The 18193-nt window shown below is 58.0% G+C and overlaps 2 protein-coding genes across 5 annotated transcripts; both read left to right on the forward strand.

Moving 5' to 3' along the window:
- The first annotated feature begins 54 nt into the window (after positions 1–54).
- On the forward strand, positions 55–9593 carry LOC149315370 (engulfment and cell motility protein 2). 3 transcript variants are annotated; one of them, XM_089513368.1, is made up of 22 exons: positions 57–246; positions 553–660; positions 753–793; positions 883–955; positions 1194–1244; positions 1455–1636; positions 2358–2457; positions 2585–2736; positions 2893–2971; positions 3225–3260; positions 3947–3997; positions 4369–4491; positions 4600–4737; positions 4859–4963; positions 5057–5165; positions 6455–6591; positions 6801–6964; positions 7110–7222; positions 7476–7583; positions 7800–7882; positions 8014–8091; positions 8306–9593. In XM_089513368.1, the coding sequence occupies exons 2-22, from the start codon at positions 583–585 to the stop codon at positions 8504–8506; spliced, it is 2202 nt and encodes a 733-aa protein (XP_089369494.1). In that variant the 5' UTR covers positions 57–246; positions 553–582; the 3' UTR covers positions 8507–9593. The 3 variants fall into 3 exon arrangements, with proteins under 3 accessions (XP_089369496.1, XP_089369494.1, XP_089369495.1); XM_089513370.1 differs by lacking the exon at positions 7476–7583 and having other exon boundaries at positions 55–246; XM_089513369.1 differs by lacking the exon at positions 3225–3260.
- A 578-nt stretch (positions 9594–10171) lies between these two features.
- SLC35H1 (solute carrier family 35 member H1) lies at positions 10172–16328 on the forward strand. 2 transcript variants are annotated; one of them, XM_089513371.1, is made up of 9 exons: positions 10204–10284; positions 10382–10571; positions 10656–10719; positions 10813–10885; positions 11008–11176; positions 11273–11356; positions 13380–13555; positions 13809–13929; positions 14085–16328. In XM_089513371.1, the coding sequence occupies exons 2-9, from the start codon at positions 10403–10405 to the stop codon at positions 14186–14188; spliced, it is 960 nt and encodes a 319-aa protein (XP_089369497.1). In that variant the 5' UTR covers positions 10204–10284; positions 10382–10402; the 3' UTR covers positions 14189–16328. The 2 variants fall into 2 exon arrangements, with proteins under 2 accessions (XP_089369498.1, XP_089369497.1); XM_089513372.1 differs by lacking the exon at positions 10656–10719 and having other exon boundaries at positions 10172–10284.
- The last annotated feature ends 1865 nt before the right edge of the window (positions 16329–18193 follow it).

The following is an 18193-nucleotide window of genomic DNA, read 5'->3' on the forward strand; positions in this document are numbered from 1 at the left end:
GTCGCCCAGGAAACGGCGCAGCGCCTCTGCGTGAGGCCTTGAGGGGCGTGGCCGCGTGCGTCGACCCCGTCTGTTTCCATGGCGGCGGGGCGGGTTGCCGGGCGACAGGGCTCGGCCTCCCTCCGCGAGAACCAATGGCGTCCGGGCGCTGCCCCTGAGTGACAGGAGAGAGAGAGAGAAGGACGGAGGCAGCGAGGGAGGAGAAGGCGTCGGCGGAGAGGAGACTCGGGAGCCCCCCGAACCCCGGTAAGAGGGAGGGGCCGGGTCCTCGTCCGTCGCCTGGCAACGGGAGCCCCCCGGAGGGCCCAGGCGGCGCTCCTTGCGAGGGTCCGGAGGGGTCCTGGTCCGCGGCTGGGTCTCCTTGGGCCGAGAGGCCAAGCGAAGGGCCCAAGGCCCAGGAGGGAGGAGGCCGGGCCAGGGGGCGGCCTGGGCCCCTCTCTGGGCGGCAGGGGGAGTGTCCGTCCGGCTGGAGGCAGGGCTCTCCTTGCCCAGGCCCTTGGGAGGGATGACGGGGGACTGGGCCCCGGCCCTGAGCCCCTTCTCCCGCGGCAGGGCTGGAGCTTGGAGCCAAGGCCTGGAGGGATGCCGCCCCCCTCGGACGTGGTCAAGGTGGCCGTCGAGTGGCCGGGGGCCAACGCCCAGCTGCTGGAGATGGACCAGGTGAGCCTGAGGGGCCAGGGGCAGCCTGGGGTCCGCAGGGCCAGGGGCCCCTCAGGCCTCCTGCTCAGCCTGGCTTGCCTTTCTCTCCGCAGAAGCGGCCCCTGTCCTCCGTGGTCAAGGAGGTCTGTGACGGGTGAGTGAGGGCCCCAGAGAGGGTCCTGGCTGGAAGGAATGGGGCGGCTCTGGGGGCCCTCCATGCCCCTCTCTCGCTTTCTCTTCCAGGTGGTCGCTGCCCAGCCCAGAGAACTACTCGCTCCGCTTTGCGGATGGGCCCCAGCTCTACATCACGGAGCAGGTGGGGCTCTGCCGGTCGCCCTGCCTGCCTGCCTGCCTTGGCCTTGGGCCGCCTCCTCCTCCTGCCCCACAGACCAGGGTGGGAGTTGGCAAATGGACTCCCCCCCCACCTCCAGCCACTTTGTCTGCAGGAACCTGAAGGAATCGGCCCCAGGAGCCCTGCCCCACGGCCAGATCCAGCCAGGCCCCTGCTCTCCCTGCCGTTCTGCTAAGGGCCATTTTCTATCTTTGCCTTGTAGACCCGGTGTGACATCAAGAATGGGACCATCCTGCAGCTGGCAGTCTCTCCGGTAACCTGCTGATGGGAGGCCGCTGGATTCCCGGGGGTGGGGTGGGGTGGGGTGGGGCTCTCTTTCCGTCCCGAGGGCTGCTCAGAGCCCCTCTCCTTGGCTGGCTGGCTGGCTGGCTGAGCGGCTGCTCTCCCTTTCTGGGACCTGGCCTTTTGCCCCCTCGGGGGATGCGCCAGAGGACATCCAACTAGCCACCGCCCCTTCTCCCAGTCCAGAGCCGCACGCCAGCTGCTGGACCGGACCCAGTCGCACAGCATGGAGGCTCGGCTAGAGGCCATGAAGGAGTTGGCCAAGCTCTCTGCAGATGTGACCTTTGCCACTGAGTTCATCAACATGGAGGGCATCACGGTGCTCACCCGCCTGGTGGAGAGTGGCACCAAGCTCCTCTCCCAGTAAGTGCCTCTTCCTGCAGACATGCCACAGTGCTGCTGCCTGTCCCTTGTCAGCCTGGTTTGGTCTCCTGTTTTGGGGACACACCACGTCTAGTTGCTCCCCATTGGTTGCCCATGCCTGGCTCCCTGTTCCCTCAGTAGATTGCTCTGTGGCAGAAGCCCTGCTGAAGTGCCCCCATGCTTTGGACTAGGTGGGCAAAGAGGGCAGGGGTATCAGGACTAGATCTTTCCTGCCCTTCTTTGGGTTCTGAGGCTGCCTTTTTTCCTGGGAGGGGCCAGCAACTGCTGCTGAGCACTGGCTCAGTTCATGGTCTTGGACAGCCAAGGAAGTCATGCGCCTTCAAAGAGGTAGGAGTGGATCATTTAAAAGCCCAGCTATGCAGGGCTAGCATTGGCCTTGCAGCATATACCAGCACCATTAGCACCTCCTGGCCTCAGGGGCTTCTGAAGTAGTGTTGAATATTTTGGACCAGAGGGGCTTTGGAGAACCAGCAAAGCAAGGGTTAGAACTGCTGCTGTTGTCTGCAGCCTTAGGCCTCATGGGGAGAAGCTGCAGCAGTGAGAGGTGGTCAGGATGGGTAGCCCTCTGGGTTCAGCCAAGCATTCACCTGAGGACTGGGCAAGAGGCAGGCTAGCTGCCTGGCATGCATGTATGCCAGGGGACGTCTTGCCATGCTAAGCAGCTGTCAAGGAGAGATCCCAGCCTTGTCTCCTCTTGCAGCTACAGCGAGATGCTGGCATTCACCCTGACAGCCTTCCTTGAGCTGATGGACCACAGCATTGTTTCCTGGGATATGCTCTCCATCTCCTTCATCAAGCAGGTACAGGGAAGGAGGGGGTTGGCGGGAGGCGCTGGCAAACCGCCTTATTGAGCTGAGGAGGGGACAGTAGCATGGACAGTTGGCTACAGGCTCTGCCCTGAGCAGCCTTGCCTCCCACCTCCTGCAGATCGCAGGGTATGTGAGCCAGCCGACGGTGGACGTCTCCATCCTGCAGCGCTCCCTGGCCATCCTGGAGAGTGTGGTGCTCAACAGCCAAAGCCTTTACCAGAAGGTTGCAGAGGAGATCACCGTGGGGCAGCTCATCTCCTACCTGCAGGTGTGAGTGTCGCTGAATCCACCCCTCCCAGTTCCCATTGCCACAGGCCTTCGCGGTAAAGGCCCTTCCAGGATGTCCACAGTGGGGTGGGTGGGGTGATTCAGCTCCCCTCCAAAAAGCTGGGAAACCTCCTTCCCTCTCTCTATGTGTTCCTACAGCTCCAACCAGGAGATTCAGACGTACGCTATTGCCTTGATCAACGCTCTCTTCCTGAAGGCCCCTGAGGATAAGAGGCAGGTGAGTGCCCCCCTCCATTGCGTTCTCCACTCATCTTTTCTGTGTCTGCAGGGGAGGGGCTGTTGTCAGGCAGTATCTGTTGCGGTGTTGGGGAGGGAGAAGCCTTTGGGGATCTTGGTGGCTGACTGTGTCCTCCCTCGTCACTGTTTGCCTGTCTCCACTAACTGTCCTGTGTGAGCATTCTCCCCGCGCAAACAGAACCAGCTCCAGCTCCACCGGCTTCTCTTTGTGCCTCTTTGCTTTCTGTTGGCAGGACAAGCTGCTTCACCCGCTAGACCTGCCCTGCACTGTAAGTAGATGCTTCTGCTGGTGGTAGGGAGGTGGAAGAAGGTGGGCTGCTTTGCACATCCTCCTCCCTTGCCTGGGCTGCCTTGCTCATGCTCCTGGGTCAGCAGCTTTAGCCAGAGGCAGGCAGGGCAGGGGGATGCTGTTCTGGGAGCTGAAAGGCAGAAGGAAATAGTTGCTGGTAAAAATCAAGGAGGGGCTGACAAGAGCTGGTGTTCACTCGTTGCTCTGCTCCCAGCCTCCTGTTCGCCCCCCCCCCCCCCATTCCCTTGCTTTTGGTCGGTTCCTGCTAAATCTTGTTTGGTGGCAAAGGAGGACTCCTTTCTGCTTGGCAGTGCAGGAGGGCATGGTTAGAGGAGGGCTGCCATGTCCTTCCTGGGACAAGGGGTCCCGCAGGTCCCCAACGGGTCAGGAGTGTTGTGCCTGTGAGCCTTGGAGCTGCTGCCAGACCAGGCTGGACCAGATGAATTTTGGAGGTACCCAGTCTGGCACAGCAAAGCCTGGCCTCGTTTTCTCCTTGTCCCCTTCCTCCTGCAGCTGCTGTGACTCTTGGCAGTGGGCACCTGGATGAGAGGGTGTGGCCTGTGCTTGGAATAGAGTGTCCAGCAGGGCCACCCACCAGAACCCCTCTTCTCTCTCCCCCGCCCCCTTGGCTCCCTTTCCTTTCTTTCCTCTCTGAACCTGGAGTAGGAGATGGCGAACGCCTTTGCCCAGAAGCATTTGCGCTCCATCATCTTGACGGTGAGTCTCAGTCCTGTGCGTGTGAGCACATGTTTGAAACATGCCATCAGTGTTAGGTTTTTGGTGCCACGTGTATCTCATCTCTCAAAAGCTTAGAAGAACTTGGTGGGGAAACTCGGCGTTGCTCAATTGTCACCCTTTGTTAGGTCTCCTGCCAGGCCCAGCAGGTGTGGGCATCCCCATCCTGGGCACAGAGGGGTTTATGTTCCCTCTCCCCCGCCAGACCACTCAGGACTGTGGACATGTGTGGGTGTGTCTGGGCATGTTTGCAGCCCTGGGAGCAGCTGGGCCTGGTGGAGGTGGGGAGTTCTGCAGTTCCTCTCCTCCTCATTCCTTCTTCCTCCCTCCCTCCGTCTGCCTGGGTGGAGCAGCACGTGATCCGAGGGAACCGGCCCATCAAAACGGAGATGGCCCACCAGCTCTACGTACTACAAGTCTTGACCTTCAACCTCTTGGAGGAGCGGATGATGACCAAGATGGACCCTAGTGACCAGGTGACTGGCAGGGGGCCCCTTTTAATGGGGAGAGCAGGGCAGGACGGCCGCCCCCTGCTCTGTGTGCAGCTGCTCATGTGCGACCTCTTTCCCTGGCTTCCGGTTCAGGCCCAGCGGGACATCATTTTTGAACTGCGGAGAATTGCCTTTGACGCCGAGTCTGAGAGCAACAGCATCATCCCTGGAGGCGGAGTGGAGAAGCGCAAGGCCCTCTACACCAAGGACTACAAGATGTTGGGCTTCACAGTAGGTGGCTGGGCTGGGCTGGCCTTCTGGGAGGGCTGCCTTGGTGAGAGCCTGGGCCTCGCTGATGGAGGAGCTGCTCCCTTGCCCTCAGTCACTTTCTCTGTGCCCTTGTCACTCCCAGAACCATATCAATCCTGCCCTGGACTTCACCCAGACCCCGCCCGGGATGCTGGCCTTGGATAACATGCTGTACTTGGCCAAGTTTCATCAGGATACCTACATCCGGGTAAAGGAGAGAGGAAAGCAGGGAGGTACCTGTAGGTTGAAGCCTCCCTCTGGACCCTTCTCCCTCCCTCATGCTCTCCCCCCCTCATTCCAGATTGTTCTGGAGAACAGCAGCCGGGAGGACAAGCATGAGTGTCCCTTTGGGCGCAGCGCCATCGAGCTGACCAAGATGCTGTGTGAAATCCTGCAGGTTGGAGAGCTCCGTAAGTGGGCCGGGGTTGGGCACCGCAGGGACCTGGAGCACAGAGGTAGGTGAGGAGGGGGCAGCGGAGAGCCCCCTCCCCAGGAATAGCATGCCTGTGGTGCCTGAGCCAGGACTGAGCCCTGGTTGGGAGTTGAAGCATCCCATTCTTTCCCAGCCCTCACAGGCCCTCCCCTTGACAAGGCTTTTATTGCCCACCCAACCCTGGCTGATTCCTGGGTTCTGTCTACAGGGATGAGGGGAGGCATGGGATCTCTTCCGTCTGACCCTCAGGAAGGGCAAGGCAGAGGAGACCCTTGGGAGGCCAGGAGCAGGAGGAGGTAATGGTGTCATCTCCTAACCAGAGATGGCCTTATCTTCCTGGAACAGAAAGGCAGCTTTTAGCTGCCCCCTTCCCCCCTTAAGAGAATATGAGAGAGCAAAAAGTGTGGTGCTTTAGTCAGAAGATTTATGCATTTGCTTTTGAAGTGTCTGCATGTCTGTTTTTTCCTCCTTCTGTTTCTTTCAAGAGAGACTTTTAAATTCTATTTTCTATTCTGTGCTGTTAATATGTTTTGGCCTTGTGAAGGCTTTATGTCTTTCTAAAACTGACCATTCCCCATCAGGCAAATGTCCACTTTCGAAAAGAGGGCACCGTTCAAGAACCCCAGTGGGTTTCCTCCTGTTCCCTAACTGGTTGGTGCCCTTTCCAGTCCGTTCACATGCAACTTATTTCTCAGAATGCTTTTATAAAAAACACACCAGACTTGCAGAAGGCCTTTGGGTTTCCTGGACTTTCCAGCCAGTTACCTTTCTGCCGTTGGATGTCCCTGGGGGTGATGGGTTGAGGAAGGGGTCTGTGGGTCTGGATTAGAGGGAGCCTGGGGTCTGGGCCCTCTGCTTGTTCTCAGCTTCAGTCGCTTTCATGTCTTTTATTCTGGACTTTCTGATGATGATGATGATGATGACGACGACGATGGGGAGAGGCAGGGGCTCCTGTGTGAAGCTGCAGCCAAGCCACACTAAGGGCGGCAGGGGTTCTTGCTCCATGGTTTCTGGCGTGACACCGATGTGTGGCCCAGGAAATCCATAGCAGGCCTCTTATCTTTTTTGTCCATGGGATAGAAGTGCATTTTGAAAAATGAAGGAATGAGGTTCCCAAGGATCTGAATCACAGCTGTAACATGCCTGTGCCATTTCCCCTTCCTGCACATGCTGCTGATGCTGTGGCTGCAGCTACCTTCCCGTCCGTCGTCCACTGGCTCTTGTACCTGGTCACTCTAACAATCCTCTCCCTCCTTCTCTGTAAAGCCAACGAGGGCCGGAACGACTACCATCCCATGTTCTTCACTCATGACCGGGCCTTCGAGGAGCTCTTTGCCATTTGCATCCAGCTGGTCAACAAGACCTGGAAGGAGATGCGAGCCACTGCAGAGGATTTCAACAAGGTGAAAGGGGTCCTATGGCAGGGAGAAGAGGACTGGCCTAGGGGGTGAGGTGGGGGTTTTAAGTCATGGAGGGGCACAGCCTGCTGCTGCTAGTGTTGGTGGTGCTGCTTCTGCCTCTGCGGGCCTCCTCTTGCCCTGCCCTGTTTGCTGTTGCCACTGGCTTTTGGATACAAAGGCTGAGCCGCTGTGCCCCTCCACCTTTCTGGCAGGTGATGCAGGTGGTGCGGGAGCAGATCATGCGGGCCCTGCCTTCCAAGCCCAGCTCCTTGGACCAGTTCAAGAGCAAGCTACGCAGCCTCAGCTACTCGGAGATCCTGCGCTTGCGACAGTCAGAGAGAATGAGCCAAGATGACTTCCAGTCCCCACCCATCATGTAAGTCTCTCCTCAGAGAATGGGAGGCAAAGGTGGCCTCTCAGGGGCAAGGAGACACCCCCCTCCCCCTTGCTTCTGGGGGGAGAGAGTTCCTGATGGTGGAGCTCTCACCCCCCCCCCCCCCCCCCCGTATTCCCTTCCTCAGAGAGCTGCGGCAGAAGATCCAGCCAGAGATCCTGGAGCTCATCAAGCAGCAGCGCCTGAACCGCCTCTGTGAGGGGAGCAGCTTCCGCAAGACTGGCAATCGGAGGAGGCAAGGTGGGATGGGGAGGGGGCTTGGTGGGGGTCAGGCAGCTTTGGGGTATGAGAGGTGCGCTGAGCACAGGACCCCCCCCCCCAACTAAGTTTGTTCGGAAAGGTAGCCGGCTGCCCCCCTCTCACATACAGACACACCTGGGCAGGAAGGGGCGACACCTGAGAAAGGTGGGGAAAGGATGCCCCTTTGCCCTTCCCTTTGGTCTCTGAGCTGACCCTATGCCGGCTGACTGAGCAGGGCATTGTGTCGCTGCAGAGCGCTTATGGTACTGCCGCCTGGCCCTCAACCACAAGGTGCTGCACTACGGGGACCTGGAGGATAGTGCCCAAGGGGAGGTCACCTTCGAGTCGCTGCAGGAGAAGAGTATGTGCGGATGGGTAGTGGGAGGGCGGAGGGGGATCCAGGCTGGGAGGGCAGGCAGCCTTCTGGCCCCATGGCAGAGCGCCAAGGACAGCCCCTGCCTGGGGAACAGTGGGTCCAGACAGGCTTGCCTGGACTCTGCTGCCACTGGGGTCCTCCTGGTGCTGCGGTGAGAAGGGCTGCCCCTGACCTCTTGCGCTCCCTTCCTGTGTCTCTTAGTCCCTGTTGCAGACATCAAGGCCATCCTCACGGGGAAAGACTGTCCCCACATGAAAGAGAAGGGAGCCCTCAAGCAGAACAAGGTACTGGCAGAGTCGGGGAGGGGTCCTGGCCGGGTGGCCATCTAGTCAGCCCAGCCCTGTTGATAAATGGCCTTCTCTCCCCCCCCCCATCTCTTTTCTTTGATCTTCTGGCCCTCCCCAATGCACCCCAGGAGGCGCTGGAGTTGGCCTTCTCCATCCTCTATGACCCAGATGAGACCCTGAACTTCATTGCACCCAACAAATACGAGGTGAATATTAATATTAAGATCCATACAGGTGCTGTCTTCCTGCATTGCGGAACAGGGCTGGACTGGATGCTCTTTGGGGGGGAAGAGGGGGAGTCTGATTCTGCAATGGCTTGGCCATCTGGGCAGGAGGAAGCGGTCCAGTGGAAAGCTCCTCCTCCTGGCCTGGGCCCTGATCCGGCCGCCCCTTCCTCTCCTCTCCTCTCCTCTCCTGCAGTACTGTATCTGGGTGGATGGCCTGAATGCACTGGTGGGGAAGGACATGGCCAGCGACCTGACCAAGAGCGACCTGGACACCCTGCTGAGCATGGAGATGAAGCTCCGGCTGCTGGACCTGGAGAACGTCCCCATCCCAGAGGCCCCTCCGCCCGTCCCCAAGGAGCCCAGCAGCTACGACTTCGTCTACCATTACGGATGAGGCAGCGGGCAGCGTCCGGCCGGCCGGCCATTGGGGGCCTCAGCAGGACCTTGGGCAGCCGCCGGTCTGGGCCCTGGCTGGCCGGGAAGACCCTTCTCGCCTTGGACATTGCAAGGGAGCCCTGCTGCCTCCCTCCTCCCAAGGGGAGGGCTAATGTAGAGCAGCCAGGGGCAGCCAGCGGTCTGCTGAGAGAGAGAAGCCCCCTGGCCCCTAGTGAATGGAATAACTGTGATTTACAGATATCAGTGAAAACTGTTACTGTGATTTTAAAATATCTGTGATTCAAAACTGTGATTTTCTGTGATTTCCGTGATTTCCGTGATCTGTACACTAGAGTGATACTGCTGCCACTGATCCAGAATCACAGAATTGTTTGTAGTAGTTACTCTGTCTTGTGACTGGAAGGTGGAAGCACCTTACCTGCAAAGGACTGAATCAGTGATTTTCTGTTATTTCAGTGCTTCCTGAGTGATCTGTGAAAAAGTAGCAGCCAGTTCTGTGAAAATCAGAGTTTGGAGCTCAAGAGCAGAATGTGTGGCTGCATCCACACTGCAGAAATAATCCAGTTTCAATCACTTTCAGTGCCATGGGATTTGTAGTTTGTTGTGGCACCAGAGCTTGTTGACAGGGAAGACTAAATGTCTCACTCACAAAACTAAAGTGTCCAGAATTCCATAGATAGCACGCAGCCATGGCATTTAAAGTGGTGCCAAACTGGGTTATTTCTGCAGTGTGGATGCAGCCACAGTCACTGAAAAAGTAGCAGCCAGTCCTGTGAAAATCAGAGTTTGGAGCTCAGTAGCAGAATGACTCTCAGTCACTGAAAATCACAGTTGAGTCTTCAAGCCAGTCCCAGAGTATCTGTGAAAAAGCCACAGTGGTGTGATTCTGTTCCCTTCTCCCTCCGCTGGCCCCCCTCTGGACCGCCTCCATCCCTGGGAGGATTGGCCGCAGAAGCCCCGTCCCCCCACAGTCTCTCTCTCTCTCTGTCAGAAGGGGGGGTCCATGGCCAGGCTGGACCTGGACCACCACAGCCCCCCCCTAATTAGCCATTGCAATTAAAGCCGCCTCTTTTCCTTCCTCCCGAGTGGCGCCTGGTTCTTTCCTGCCCCGTCTCCCCGGGGTCTTTGGGGTGGGCCTGGCTGCTGCTGGTGGGACGGATGCAAAGCCTTAGGCCCTCTCCCCCGCTGGCCATCCCTAAGACCGGACTCCGCCTGGTCCTCACACCGAGGAGGAGCAGCAGGGCGCTGAGGGGCCCGGGGCGGGCTCTTCCTGCCTCGTCCCCGGAGGAAGGAGGGCCAAGGGGCGGCCAGGCCTTCCTCCGCTCGGAGCAGGACTCGGAAGCAGCGCAGTTTGACATTTCCGGCGGCGTTCGGTTCGGGGCTTGTATTTCGCACCGCGAGCAGCCACTTCCGGCCTCCGCTTCGGGCCCCGCCCCCGGGGAGGCCCCGCCCCGTCTTCCGGAGAGAAGTCACGTGTCTCGCGTGGCGGCCAATGGGGCGGCGGCGCTGCGCGGTCCAATCGGGGCCGGCGCCGAAGGAGGCGGAAGTGGTGCTCGGGGCGCATGCGCCGTGCTTCCTCTGGGGTTCTGGCTCCGGCTGCGTGTCTGTCGGGCGATGGGCTCCCGGGGGGCGGCGGCGGCGGCGGCGGAGCGGGTCCGAGGCGGAGGCGTGGGCCTCCCCTTCCTGCTGCTCCGCGGGTCGGGCGTGGCGGGCCTGGTGCTGCTCTACTACGGCTTCTCCATCGGGATCACCTTCTACAACAAGTGGCTCCTGAAGGTGGGCGAGGGGCCCCGAGGGGCCGGAGGAGGAGGGAGCAGGGAGCCCCGGCCCCACTGACCGCTCGCTCTCTCTCTCTCTCTCTCTCCGCCGGCAGAGCTTCTCCTTCCCGCTGTTCATGACGCTGCTGCACCTGCTGGTCATCTTCCTGCTCTCGGGGCTGGCCAGGCGGGGCCGCGGCGGGAAGGGCCCCTCCTCCTCCTCCTCCTCCTCCTCCTCGTGCTCCTGGCGCCCGGGCCGCCCGCTCCTTCCCTGGGGCGCCTACCTGCGCCAGGTGGCTCCCACAGGTGAGTCCCACGAGGGAGAGCCTCCTCCGGCAGGGGAGCCTACCTGACTCTGCGGATGCCCTGACCCTCTCTCTGCCCCGGCAGCCCTCTCCACCGCTTTGGACGTCGGCCTCAGCAACTGGAGCTTCCTCTACGTCACGGTCTCCCTGTGAGTAGCGCTGGGGGGGCTGCCGGGGCCAGGGCCGCCCTCCCTCCGTGGGGCTCCGTCTGGCCTGACCGCCCCCTCCTTGGCCCTTGGCAGGTACACCATGACCAAGTCCTCGGCCGTCCTCTTCATCCTCTTCTTCTCCCTGGTCTTCAAGCTGGAGGAGCCGGTAACGCTCCCCGACGGGGGTCCGGGGAGGGGCTCCGGTCTGGTCTGGCCGCCAAGGAGGGCCCCGCGGGCCACGTCCGGCCCTCCTGACCATCATCGCCCCTCCGGCGCTTTCTCCCTCAGAGGGCGGCCCAGGTGCTGGTGGTGGTCCTGATTGCCGCGGGGCTCTTCCTCTTCACCTACAAAGCCGTGCAGTTCGATGGAGAGGGCTTTGCGCTGGTGCTGGGCGCCTCCTTCCTGGGGGGCATCCGATGGACCCTGACCCAGATCCTGCTCCAGAAGGACGAACTCGGTGGGTGAGCCCCTGCCAGGCGGGAGGGTAGCAAAGGGCGCCCCTCGTGGCCCCCGCCTTGACCAGCTGCCCCTCCTCTGCTCCTCCACCCCACAGGGCTCCAGAACCCCATAGACACCATGTTCCACCTCCAGCCGGCCATGTTCCTCGGCCTCTTCCCACTCTTCGCTGTCATTGAGGGTGAGTTTGGGGGGCAGAGGAGCAAGCTCCAGGTGAGAAAAGGCGGCCTGAGCAGCAGAGAAGGGAACGCGGGCGGCAAAACATTCAGGCTGCCTACAGGGCAAGTGGCCGCTCCGCTCACTTTGGGGAGGGAGGCTTGGATCCTTAAAGGGAGACTCCGGAAGGGCAGTTTGGAGCCAGCCCAGCACTTAGGCAGCTGAGGATTCCCTTATCAAGGGTCTGAGGCTTCTGCTCTCAAAAGCAGTCCCAGAGTTGTTCTAGGCCACTCTGCAAGTGGCAGCGTGCCCCAGTGTCGGCCGTGCTGGTTGGGGCTGATGGGAGGCGCAGTCCACCGACACCCAAAGAGCTGCACGATTCTGCGTCCAGCTTCTGAAAACCTTTGGAAACTGCTTTCTCTAAACTTTGTTGTCTGTATTCGTTCCTTGACTGCGGTGGCTACTGACTCAGCGCACGCCAAAGCAAGGGCAAACGTGGGGCTCCTGGGTAACTTCCAGCTGTTCCCTTTCCCCCGGGAGGTTAGCCCTAAGAAGCAGAGAGAGGAAACTAGCTGGGAGAAAGAAAGAGCAGAACCAGAAGTTGTTTAAAAGGGAATCATGGAATCATAGAGTTGGAAGAGAGCGCAAGGGCCATCCAGTCCCACCCCATTCTGCCATGCAGGAAACCCTTGGGAAGAGGAAAAAGAGGGGAATCAACTCCTTGGACATAATAATAATAATAATAATAATAATAATAATTTATATTCTATTTAGTCACTTCAAATCCAAGTGGGTTACAACAATAAAAGAGGATGCAGTTAAAATTCTAACACCCCTATCCCTACCCCACCCCCCCAGTATAAAAACACAGTAATACTAAAAAGAGATTAAACCAGACAGATATTAAAACAGTAGTATAAAATCACAGTTAAAATTAGTGGAAGATTTGTGAAAAAGAAATGTATAGCAGGGACCAGAGAGGATGGAAAAAGGGATGGAAAAAAGGAGAGGAGTGGAGGGGGGGAGGCAGGGAAATAGAGGTGGGCCTAGTCTGGAAAGGCCTGCTGCCGGATTCTTCATAGCCTCCTTAAAGGCTTCCAAGGGGATGATTGATGGCCACATAGCCCAAATGAAAAGGTTTCCTTTCTTTTGGGGTGGGGTGGGGCAAGGTGATGTTAGACTCTCTGTGCCCAGGTCTTTTGGCTGTTAGGAGGAAGGAAGGAAGGAAGGAAGGAAGGAAGGAAGGAAGGAAGGAAGGAAAATGAGGAATCATAGAAGTGGAAGAGACCCCAAGGGCCCTGATCCAGTCCAAGCCCGTTCTTCTGCCATGCAGGAACTCTCAATCAAAGCACCCCATTGAGAGATGGCCATCCATCTTCTGCTTAAGAATGTCCAAAGAAAGAGAGTCCACCAGACTCTGAGGCAGAAGCATCTTCCGCTGTTACTGTCAGGCAGTTGTTCCTCATATTGAGCTGGAATCTCTTTTCTTATAGTTTGAATCCATTGCTCTGGTGCCTGTTGTCTGGAGATATAGAAACAAATCTTGGTCTATCCTCTCTTCTCCAACAGAAAGCTTTTTATTGCCTCCAGGATCAGAGACCTGAACATCTGGACCCCAATCTCTGGAGAGATTGAACTAGATGGCCTTTGGGGGGATCCCCTTCCAGACTGGGACATGAAAGCCCTGTTGCCCTCTCTGCATAGGGGGGCTCACCTTGCGGGGTTTGTACTGGTGCCACCGATAGAAACAATGCCAGGCTAGGTCAGCCCACTGTTGGGTAGGGATTCCCCAGAAGGCCTGTCTAGTTTTGGCCCCATAGTGATGGGAGCAGGGCTTCCTGACCCCGGAGCATTGGAAGCTTCCTTTTGTTGCTGAGCCAGTGGCTGAGGCTGTGACCCATGAGCACCTTGCCTGGGAAGCTTCTTTGGCCAACATCGCTGGGAAGTTGTGCTTTCGGAGCCCAGCATGCCCTCCGGGGTCCTCTGGTTTTGCCCAGAATGGCTGTGGGTGGCGCATGCTCCTCCTTCTGGTTTCTCTCTCTTTGTAGGCCTCCCTTTGTCCACTTCGGAGAAGCTCATCCGTTTCCACGAGGCTGGGCTCCTGCTGTCCCTCCTGGCCAAGCTGGCCTTGGGGGGCATCCTGGCCTTTGGGCTGGGCTTCTCCGAGTTTCTCTTGGTCTCCAAAACCTCAAGCTTGGCCCTCTCCATCTCTGGGATCTTCAAGGTATTCCCTTCTTTGCCTGGGACCTTTTGCCTTGGGACCTTCCCAGTCTCTTGAAGCCTCTTAATTAAAGTGCCCAGAGATGCTGCAGTCCTTTGGGGGTTCAAGGGAAGGAGGAGTATGTCCCCAGTTCTAAGGCTTTTGTGCCCATGCTGGAAGACCCCTCCCCGCCTTGGCATCCAAGGGCAGTGGCCCTCCTTTCCTTCCCCCTGCCTCTGTTGCCATTGCTCTGACTTGGCTCCCGGCATTCCTCCAGGAAGTCTGCACGCTGCTGCTGGCCACCCACCTGATGGGAGACCACCTCAGCCTCCTCAACTGGCTGGGCTTCATTGTCTGCCTCCTGGGGATCACCCTTCATGTGGCCCTAAGGGCCAAAGGTAAGGGCAGTGGGACTTGGGAATGGGAGCGGGGAGGGAGGGCACCCTACTTCCATCTTTGGACACTCACCAGCCTTTATGGCTGAACCCCTGGGAGGAAGAGAGGATGGGTCACCTGGCAGGGCTGGCTGACTATCCTTGCTCTCTCTGCACAGGTCAGAAAGGCCCAAAGCCGCCAAAGGAACCGGACCTGGAGCTGCTGCTGCTGCCTCACCAAGACAGGGAGGAAGCGCTGGCAGGGGCCCCACTCCAGCGCTGAACCCCTCAGGACCCCCATGGACCAGCCCACCCCAAGAGCTGCAAGTGAGCCCCATGGTGATTGTGGTGGCCTTCCACTGCAAGGGAGGGGGCTGGACCTTTGGCCCCTTCTGGAGCCATTGCGGAGGAATGCCATGGCTGCCTGAAGCATTCAGCTTGCTAGTGTTTCAGCAGATGCTGCACTGTGTTCAGATGACGGCTTTTGGGCCTTCTGTGGGTGGCCCCAGGCTTTTCCCGGCTGTGGGCATTGGGGGGCTCCTTTCTCTGGGGCCAGCAAAGTGAGGTCCCTGCTGGAGCATGGGACCAGCAGAAGAAAGATGATGGTAGATTTTGCTCTGTGCTCAGGTGTGCAGGACAGGGTTCTGACAATGGCGTTTCCAAAAGCCCCCCCCCCCCTCAAAAAGCTTGGGTGCTCTGCCTTGGAGGTTGGAGCGTCGGAGAGCAATCAGACGTGGTCAAGCAGGAGGCATTTCCTCCTTGGAGGGGGGGCACCATGCAAAAGAACCCACACTGTCTCTCCAAAGCAGTGCTGCCGCCCTTGTTACAGAGAGGAAGGCAGGAGGTCTCCCTTAGCCTAAGGTGCTCTGGAAGGAGGGGGCACCAGGGGAAGGGGCTGCTGTGGGAGCGCCACAGATTTGGCCCGTGCCTTCTCCATCCATGTCATCCTCTTGCCCTGCCCTTCCCTTCCCTGTCTCCATGCTCAGGAAGGGTCCAGGGCTGGAACTTGTTCCCCCGTCCCCATTATCCTGTGTGTGTGTGTGTGTGTGTGTGCGCCCCCAAGTTGAGTGGGAAGCCGCCCCCCAAGCAAGCAAGCAAGCAGACTGCTCTGCCTCTACTCAGGACAGCAGAATTGGAGGACCAGACAGCTCTTTTTGTCCAGCGCTGATTCCCCTGAATAGCCCTGGGAAGCGTGTGAGCAAATGCACACACACACCTGTGGGATCTGGGCCCCTGAACAGAGTGGCCCTGTTCAGTTGGTGTGGCTCATAGGTCCTGTTCACCTATGACCTGTGGGCCAGGGCTCAGGGGGGTTCCTTTCTTGCGGACGAACAGCAGTAAAGATCTAGGCAGCCGGCAAACAACCACAAGACTCTCAGTCAGGGTGTGCTGCCCTTCTGCGGATGCTGCCTCTTGCCCGGTGGCACCAGACTTAAGCACCTCTGGAGTAAATGGGCTTACTCTGAGGAGGCCGCACTCTGTACCCTGTAGGGAAGATGCCACTCTGCCTATCTTCTGGCTGTTTTGCCAGGGAAGATGCTCTCTGACTTCTGCCCTGGCATGAGTCTTCCCTGGTTGGGTCTGGCAGTGAGTGGGGTGCTCAGAGCCATGGGTGGCATGGATGGCCACATTGGGAGTGCTAAGGGATTGAGGGAAATGTTTTCTTGGTGGGAGGAAAGCAGCACTATCCGCTCCAGCCTCCTGCTCTGCATGCCTTTGCGGAAGCCCAAGAGCTCAGTGGAGCCTCTTGCCCTTGCAGAAGGTACTTGATGGCATCTGGAACCACTGCATAGCCAAAGAAATGGTCACTGGCAACCCTTCCCTCCATCAGCCCCCCTCCCCCCAAATTGGGACCCTTGGCCTGCCATTTTTGTGGCAGGTGAGGGTCTTAGAGGCTTCAACAGGAGGAGGTGGGAGGAAGAGAACTCCGGTCGTCTGGCACGTCATCCAAGAGAAGAAGACATGGCCTGCTGCAACTGTCCTTTTGGGGGTCATTGGCAGACTCTCTGCCCACAGCTGCCCTCCCCCCCCCCCATGATCATGTGAAAAAGTGAGGAGCTGCTGCATTTTCCTGGGGTTCTTTTTCTTCCCTCATAAATCCTGAGTCCTGTCCTTTAACTCCTTGGCACCTGCAGAGCCCTTCGGTGAGTTTTGTGCCTCTGTGTCCTCCTGCCCTTGCCCTTACTTTGCTTATGGCAGTTTTTGGAGATGGGTGGTCATCCTGGGCTTGCAGAGCTGGTGCGGCTACAGGGTCCCTCCCTGCCGCTTCAGGGGAGACTGGGACCCCTTCTGGAAAGGGGGGGGGGGGGTCAGAGTCTCTGGCTTTGTTCTTTCTGGTGGCTGAACCATTTTGGCTGCATCCACATTGAAAGACATAACCTGGGCCTGTTACAGACTGCCAAAATAAAGCTGCTTCGGGTCTCTTTGGAGGTATGCTGTTTAAATGATGCATGCACCCTAAGAATCCGGAAGCTGCACCAAAGCTGCACTCCAGTGCTTAGGAATGGAGTGTGGCTTTGGCGCGACCGCCAGACTCTTAGGACCCATGCATCATTTAAATAGTATACCTCCAAAGAGACCCGAAGCAGCTTTATTTTGGCAGTCTGTAACAGGCCCTGGTTTGGCACCTCATTAACTCTTTCTGGCTCAAGACTATGGAATTCTGGCAGTTGGAGTTTGTGGTGGGGCTTTTTGCCCTTAAGCTCTGCTCCGCTCTGGGCCCACAACAAACTCCAACTCCCAGAATTCCATAGCCTTGAGCCAGACAAAAAGTTAAAGCGGTGCCAAACCACGTTACGCCTTCAGTGTGGATGAAGCCTTGGTACTCCTGCCTGGATTACTGGGCCGGGGGCTTCTGTAGCCCCTTGAATTTGGTTGCAACTGTGCCTGAGAGCACCTTGGCCTGTGCTAGCCACTCGCCCCGGTTTCGCCTTTTGGGGTTTGAAACGCATCAGCCGTAGTACTAAGTAGCTGCTTTCTCATGGGATTTGACCTCTCACAGAGGAAGGCATCCTTTCAAAACCTAACATTGTTTCAAGGAGACTCAGAAGCAGAATCACTGACCATTCACCAAGAATCATGAAAGAATGGAGTGTGGACTTTCCCCTGTACTCATTGCACAACAAGGCCAGCTATAAACTCTTGGGAAACAAGTTGCTTTCTGGAGCTGCATTATTTCACAAGGACTGGGGGGTGGGGGGGGCAGAAGATCCCCGGACAGGAGGGGCTTGGTCCTAACAACCGACTGGGCTACAGATGCCTTTGCAGCCCACAGGCGGGCAGACGGACGGCAAGTCTTGACCGGTGGAAGAAGGTGGCTGAGGGGGGATTGTGGAGGCTCTGGTTGGGGCCAACAAGTGGGCCTGGGGCCGGAGGGTTGGAGATGTCTGGCTGCAGAGCCTGGGCTTCCAGGTCTTGAGGCGGGGGCCGGGAGGATGGTTTTGGCTAAGGTTGGCTGCAGCAGCACCAACTCGGCAACAAGCACCTGCTCCACAAGTATTTGGCGAAAACAACTCGATCTGAGCTTCTGGTAAATAAACAGGATGCATCGGTAGGTAAAAAGACACGTACTTTATTGCTATTTCTAGTGTCTACAAAAAATGCAACAACTAATCAGTAGAGAAAACCTATCCTTGGTAGAAGAGTCCCTAGAGCTGACTCTCCTGTGTGTAAGTGTAACTTTAGCAGTGCAACCTGGTTTCTGCTTCCATTTTGGAGACAGGCAGAGAGTGAGTGAACAAAGGGCAGTACTGTAAACCATTGACCCCTAGAAAAGGAGGGCCATGGGAAGTGATCTCTTCCCAAGCCACACTGACCAAATGACCAGAGACAGACATCAGTGTTTCTGCTAGAAGACATCCCCTTCTCAAGGTAAGAAAACCTAGATCTACAAAACAAGTTGGTGCTCATACGCCAGCCGTGGATCAAGCCCTAGCTCATGCCTGCCTCCCTTCTGGGCTGTGGGTCCTTCTCCCTTGGGCTTCTGGGAGGAGGCCTTCCCTCCATCCCAACTCCATCATCGTATCCTGTATCCCAAACATTTGGCATTGTCAGTCTCAGCCCTGGCAGAAGCCTCCTCATAGCAAGAGACTGTCCTGGAGTCAGGGCTGGAAGAGAGCTCGGGGTCATCCAGTCCAACCCCGTGCCAGGCAGGAACACACAAAGCACCCTTTAAACCTCTGCATAGGAGACCACCACCCTCCATTGAGGCAGCAGCATCTTCCACTGTCAGAACGAGGTGGAAGCTCTTTCCCTGTAGTTTTCACCCATTGCTCTGTGCCCTGGTCTC

This window comes from Sceloporus occidentalis, unplaced genomic scaffold, assembly GCF_023333645.1.
Source record: "Sceloporus occidentalis isolate IW3139 unplaced genomic scaffold, rSceOcc1.0.p SCAF_3, whole genome shotgun sequence".
Classification (NCBI taxonomy): domain Eukaryota; kingdom Metazoa; phylum Chordata; class Lepidosauria; order Squamata; family Phrynosomatidae; genus Sceloporus; species Sceloporus occidentalis.